Here is a 7,030-nt window from a genome sequence, read left to right on the forward strand (position 1 = left end):
GGGGGGGGGGACTGGAAGGGTTTCTTTAGTTTCTTTTAGTTCTCAAAGTTTTTCAGGGCGAGGAGAGACTGTTCCACACACTAAATGCCAGATGAAAAGACTCTGCACCTCCCTGGGTGGCATTCGGCTTTTTTTTTTATCACCAAAAAGCAAAGGCAGACAGAGATTGTTTTGCCCCTGTATGTGTGTGCCGGTCTGTTAGCAAAATATCTCATGAACCACTGGACAGATTTGAATGAAATCTGCAGAAAGTAATCATCTGATGCTCATCTACAAGTGATTAACTTTTAGAGTCAAAGCAATTCAAGGTGGCTGCCACAGCCAACTGACCTTAGAAAACACAAAAATGACTGTAAGTTGGTCGAATTGACAAATATTGAGCTCAAATTTGAGCTCAATACACACACACACACACTCCCCACAACACATATGGAAAGTGCTGTGCCACATATAAACTTTAGAATTAACTGTTGCACCGAACCCTGAATTTAATGAAACTCACAGAGTAATCATTGGCTGTACAACTGATTTACTTTTGGAGTCGACACAATTCAAGATGGCCGCCAAATCCAAATGACCTTTAGCCAACACAAAAACAGCTCCAGTTCAGTGAATTGTACAGATATTGAGCTAAAATCTGGAGTGGTAGTAGCTGAGAGTCATTCACAACAGACTCAAAGTGTGGGATGTTGCCTATAAGGTTAGTTTTAGGGTTTGACCAAAAGATCTGTAACTTTTTACAATAATTTTATTCCTTTTATACCCAATATTTTTCCCCAGTTTCCCTCATTTTGACTTAAAGCCAACATTTTACACAGAAGGTAGGTTTAAGCCAAGCTAAACAGCAACAATCCAAGGTAGAATATGTATATATAAGAAAAGGAAATTTTTTAATTATCAGTGATTTATAGGATTTTTCTTTTTTTTCTTTGTTGTTTTGTTTAAACATTAGACCAAAATATGTAGGAAAAATATATTTAAAAAAATAACCAAATATGAAAAATAATAAGTTGACTTCATTAACATATTATTTGTTTCATTTTTTGACCCTATTGGCGTTTTCTATATTTCTAAACCTTTGAAAGTTTCAGTCCTAAAAAAGTAGATTGAAAAAAAAAAAAGAAAACCTCAAGCAATAGCTTGAGTTTTTTTTTATATTTACTCATTTTAAGAGTAAAATGTATTCAAATTAATTTATTAATAATAATAAATACCTTTCATGAATAAAGAAATTCATACTAATTTAAATGACAGTATTTATATTTTCGGGATGAAGAATGTTGTTTGTAATACTGGTGATTTGTTTGACTGTTGTAATTTTACTTCTTGATTATTTTTTGTAAAACAAAGTTTGTCTCGTTTAACTCAGGAACACAGAGGTGTAAATGAATTTAAAACCAGACCTGAAATAAATAAGGTTTTTAAGAAGGGTTTGGAAACATGGAGCATTATTTCTAACTAATGGGGTCATTAACCTGTTCTTTTACACATCAGGTCATTTTTTGAAGTTTGTTCATGTTTGGTCAATGAAACATTCCGTCCATATATATATATATGGTCTGAGTGTTGGTTATCCCCCCTCTCCCGGTGACCTTTGACCCTGCAGGGTAAACTGCTAACGGAGCTTCAGTCATGCTCGGGGAAGCTGATGTCCCCATGACCCGTGACGTGTTTTTAACCCACAAGGCGACTTTACCTTCAATATTACTATAATTTACGATCAAGTTATTTATTTATTTAGTTTAGTTTTTCTTGGAATTTTGGGCTGTAGTGTTTGACAGGTCTGTTAATTATTTATATGGACCACAATAATTAAAAACATAAAAATAATAAAGGAAAGGATAAAAAAACGGAAGTAATTTTAATTTATTAATTTTATTCTCTGAACAATTCAGTTTACAACAACCGAAATGCATTCGTGTTATATTTATACCTTTAATAAACCATCAAATATAAAAGAAAAAAATAGCAAACTATCTGAACATAAACTTGTATTTAATGTGAATATTGTTAGATGTGAGCGGGTGCGTTGCGTCTTTTTTTAGCCTGTTTTGAGATTTTAATAGCGTTTCTTTTTAATAAAACAAAACTCCCAGGGGTCAGCTGGAAGCCGTTACCCAAATACACTCAGATAATATTTTTTTTTACCATTCACAAACTGTAGCATAGAAACACAAAAGACCAGAGGCGAGGAGACAGAACTGCAGGTATTGTTTGGTTAAGTAAAAATTTGGCGTTTAAAAGGATTTCTTTTACGTTTGCCAGATTTTCCTTTCTGAAATGACCAACCTGGGTTCACATGAACGCGCCGTTTAACAGCCTCTGTCCAAGAATGTTCTAACATGGAGAACAACAGAGACAACCTGCCTCCAAATCCCGTCCAACACACGTTAAATATGTCAGAACCGGAACACAAATGCACCAGAGGCGCCATGATAATACTCACATGTAAGGCGTAAAAACTGTTTTTTTAGACAAATGCATAAAAACTGAAGGGCTGAATTACAGCTCCTCTAAATGTAAATAATATCATTTACACAGAAAACTCATAGAATATAAAAAAATTAAAATTTGTTTTATTATTTTTCCTGTTTGTATCAGTAGCCTGCTTCTCTCAGATCAGTGTGTGTGTGTGTGTGTGTGTGTGACCGTCTCTCATTGCGTGTTACATCATCACGCAATAGCTGTCCTCTCGTGGCCTACTGAACCAGCTCTAAGTGCTGCGCCAATTTAGCCATCATCATTTACGCACGTTTGTTTGGCTCGGAGGAGGCGCGCACGCGCAGGCGCACACGGCCTGTCACGGAAACGCTCGGGCCGTGCAGGAGGAAGGAAACAAAAACAAAAGCAACAAAAAACTGGAGGGCTGATAAAAGAAAGAAAGAAAGAAAGAAAGAAAGAAAGAAAAAACAGAAGCCAGCAACACGTGAGCGCAGTCTAAAGATGTCTATAAAGATTTGGGAAAGGGATCTTTACGCGTCGGATTGGGTGGAAATTATTTGTTTATGTGTGTGTAAATACGCGATTTTAAAAACAGGCTGTTACGTGTTTAAAAAAAAACAAGTCCAAATAAAAATCAGCAAAGAGTGAAACCTGTGGACTGAGGGGACTTTGAGTAGCACAAACATTTTTTATTTTCTCTGCGTCAAACAGGAGCAGATGATCAAATATGNCAAGAGCCACCTAACTGTCCACATCAGCAGCCCTCTGTCTCGCCAGGCTGTCCGCGCGCACCGCAATTAACGAGGATGAGTGTGAGAGAGGTCAGAGGCGCACGCAAGAGCCCGTGTGCGCCGTGTTCCCAAACACGCACGATTAGAATAATACATTAGATAATATCTGTGGCCTTTTACGCACACACACACACACACACGCACGCACAGCTGCAGCGTAAAGTTTGGAGCCATTTCCGCACCAAAAACTAATCAATTTAATTTATTCCCAAACCAATTTCCTTCTTCTTAATCTTTTTTTAAATGAAATTTATTCTTGTTGTGTAAAAAAAAATCAGACTTTCAGTTACACAAAATTTGCCAAAAACGTACAATGTTTTATTACTTCAAATCAACACACTGCATATAATTATAAGTGTTTTTCTGTGTTTGTTTTAATACAAAGGTCAAATCAAAGCCTTCGGAGTTCTGATTTGCTTATAGAAAATGTGTTTGACACAAATATTTCTTCTATAAAAAACAGAAACAAAAAAAAACCCCACGTGATTGTTTATTTACTTATAACCTGTTCATTAAGTCCTGAGAGGCCCTAAACAGTGACTGAAACTATAAGACAAAGAAAAGTTTGTGGTTTCTGCGTCTCCGCGAAGAAAAAAACAACAACAACAACAACACAGGAGGATATTATAAATAGAAACGTTCAGGCACAGGTCGGGTGTTTTTCTGTCCATCATTCAGCTGCGTGTTGTTAAAGGTACTCATTGCAAGAAAAGAAATAAAATTAAACATTAAAAAAGAGTGAATTCGGAGCTATAGCAAACGGTGCAGCTGGAAAGAGTTCGCTTCAAATAACCCTTCAGACATATTGATATAACATCTTGAAATGTGGGCCTGCGCTCAACATAAACAAAGGCTGAAAACCAAGCGGAAGCTCCTCAGCACAGGTTAACTCAACAAATCTGACCGTAGCTATGTAATAATACCCCGAAACTGGAGTTTCTTTCTAAATGTCTCTGTTGTTGGACTATTTTCAGTCCCTTCTGCTGCTTTCGGAGGTAAACAAAATCGTAGAAGTTCACACATTTTGAATTTAAGGACACATTAACCTAATTATATGAACAAAATGTGTTGTGTTTCCTACTTTATGGTGTTTTAATATTAATATTTTGACAGCTCTTCGTGATTTTGCACCGAGTACCTTTAAGGGAACAAACAAAAAGAATCCTACCTTAAAGAGGAGCGCGTTTTGTTTTTGTTTTGTGTGTTTTTTTGCTGCTGATTTTGTTTCTAAGGTCACGCGTTTAACAGGCGCTCGTGCCGCCCACGATTCTGTTCGGGAAGTTCTCAACCGGGTGTAAAACAGTCTGCGGCTGGCTGGCCCCCGGAGGCCCCAGAGAGCTCGTTAAGACCGGGACCACGACCGGAGAAGTCCTGGAGGGGCTGAGCGGGCCTCCGATGATGCTTTCTATGGAGAAGGGGGACCTCTGCGCCGGGGAGCTGGACTTGTGGACCGGGGAGGCCGCCTGGGCGCCGGCCGATCCCAGGCCCGAGCTGAGCTGCGGGTAGAACCGGGTTCTGGTTAGGTCCGTGCTGGTGGGCATCAGGGACGGGGACGGGATCATGGAGTGCCTGTTGTGCTGCTGCTGCTGCTGCTGCTGGAAGGCAAACAGCGCAGAATGCGCGTGGTAGGACTGGACCTGGATCCCGAACCCCCCGCAGCCGTACGGTCCATACCCGTAAGCAGCGGCTGCGGGGAGGTAGCCGCCGTGGTCCCGGATCAGGTCCTGGCTCTGCTGCCGCTTGAAGCGCTTCCTTCTCCTCAGGAAGCTGCCGTTGTCGAACATGTCGGCCGACTCCGGGTCCAGGGTCCAGTAGTTGCCCTTGCCGGGGTTCCCGGGCTCCCGCGGGATCTTGACGAAGCAGTCGTTGAGGGACAGGTTGTGGCGGATGGAGTTCTGCCAGGCCGGGAACTTCTCCCGGTAGTAGGGGAAGCGGCTGCTGATGAAGTCGCAGATCTCGCTGAGGGTCAGCCGCTTCTTGGGGCTCTGCAGGATGGCCATGGTGATCAGGGCGATGTACGAGTAGGGGGGCTTCACCAGGGGGTTCTTGCCCGCCGGCTTGTACGAGTCCCTGCACGAGGAGGAGGAGGAAGAGGAGGAGGTGTCCAGGAGGATGCCGTCCATCCGCGCCACCTCGTCCGCGCAGGAGGAGCGCGTCTTGTTGTCCCCGTCCTCGCCCTCCCCGACCACATCGATGTCGGTCTCCTCGGACAGGACGGAGGCGTCAGACATGTCCGAGCTCAGAGTCATGGCTGAGGAGGAGGAGGAGGGATGGACGGACGGAGGGGTAGATGGGTGCGCGAGCCACCTTCCTCCTTCCGGTCAGAAGCTCAGAGGAGGACAGGACAGGAGACAAGTGTCCGCGTGCGGGCTCGATGTGTCCATAAGTTTGTTTTTGTTTTGTTTTGTTTTGTTCCTCAAAGGCGCGAGCCGGACTGAGAGACCGGCAGAGCGGCTGGACCTGAATCTCACAGGGGGCGGGTCCTCTCTGAGCTTTTATACCCCCGTCCCCCCCCCCCACCCTGTGGTCACGTGACCAAACGTCATGATCGAAATGAAAGGAGAGAATAAACATTTAACCAAAAAAAAAAGGAAAAAAGGGACCCTCTTTGAAAATTAACTGTTTTTGCTTTTTTTTTCTTTTCGTTTTATTTTGGTTGGTGGTCTCCGTCCCTTTCTAGTGGTCTTTCAGAGCACTACAGCCCGTGTGAGGAATCCGAAGCAATGATTTACACAAAAATAGATGGGGGGCCGCAGGAAAAGTGTAATTGCTTCTATGGTTTCTGCTGCGAAAAGAATTTGTTTTGGGGGCAAAAGCAGCAAGAATAGTGTGAAATTTCACTATAACTGAAACTGTTTTATTATCACCCTCCGCACAAATGCTAAGATTTTTGTCTGTGAGTGCGTTTTTGTCTGTTAGCAAAATATCTCATGACCCACTGGAGGAATTATAATAAAACTCTCAGTCATTGGATGTCCTACTACAAGTCTACAAGCCTAATTTATGATGGCCGCTACAGCCACTGACATAAAAAAATAACTATAATCTACTCATTTTTACAGATCCTACAGATATTTGGGGTGGTATTAGCTGAAACTGATCCCCCTCACATATTAGGAGCGAAGATAGTTTGTTCAAGATCTTTGTTTCAAAATTTCGCCATTAATAGTTTTGAGTTAACTATGTCGGATTGTTAGCAAAATATCCTCTAAATCACTAGGTAAATTTCATTGAAACTTACATAAGGTATTTGTTGGATTTATATCTACAACTGATTCACTTTTGGAGTCAACTTGATTCAAAATGGCTGCTATATGTAACTGTTTTGTTTTTTTTTAAACACTAAAACTGCTGTAAGTAATTTTTACAGATATTGAGCTAAAATTAGGTGTGGCTGAGAGTCGTTCTTCGTATATACTTCAAGTGCTACACACTAGGTGAGATTTTTGCTTAAAAGTTCAGCATTGAATCAACTCTGTTTGTCTGTTAGCAAAAATATATTATGAACCAGTGGATGAATTTTAATGAAACTTTCAGAAAATAATCATCGGATGGACATCTACAACTGGTTAACTTTTGGACTCAACCCGATTCAAGATGGCCACCCCAGGTAAGTAGACCTAACCACAGCAAACACAAAACTGGCTAAAAGATATCGAGCTAAGATTTGGTGTGGTAGTAGATGAGAGTCATTCACAACACATGGGCTACTCTGAGAACATTTTCAAGGTTTGACGAAAAAAAATCTACAACTAAATTCTTATTTCTCCTCATAAAATTATCTTAGGCTAAAACAT

At 41.2% G+C, this 7,030-nt stretch overlaps 1 protein-coding gene across 1 annotated transcript; it reads right to left on the minus strand.

The window, feature by feature from the left end:
• Nucleotides 1-3,467: 3,467 nt before the first annotated feature.
• On the minus strand, nt 3,468-5,696 carry foxd1 (forkhead box D1). The gene has a single exon (XM_017427512.3). The coding sequence runs from the start codon at nt 5,480-5,482 to the stop codon at nt 4,475-4,477; it is 1,008 nt and encodes a 335-aa protein (XP_017283001.1). The 5' UTR covers nt 5,483-5,696; the 3' UTR covers nt 3,468-4,474.
• Nucleotides 5,697-7,030: the final 1,334 nt, after the last annotated feature.

The sequence above is a fragment of the Kryptolebias marmoratus genome, linkage group LG14 (genome assembly GCF_001649575.2).
Source record: "Kryptolebias marmoratus isolate JLee-2015 linkage group LG14, ASM164957v2, whole genome shotgun sequence".
NCBI lineage: Eukaryota > Metazoa > Chordata > Actinopteri > Cyprinodontiformes > Rivulidae > Kryptolebias > Kryptolebias marmoratus.

Excerpts from the sequence above, each read along its gene's own strand:
- foxd1 (XM_017427512.3), bottom strand. The coding sequence starts at position 5,482 with ATGACTCTGAGCTCGGACATGTCTGACGCCTCCGTCCTGTCCGAGGAG.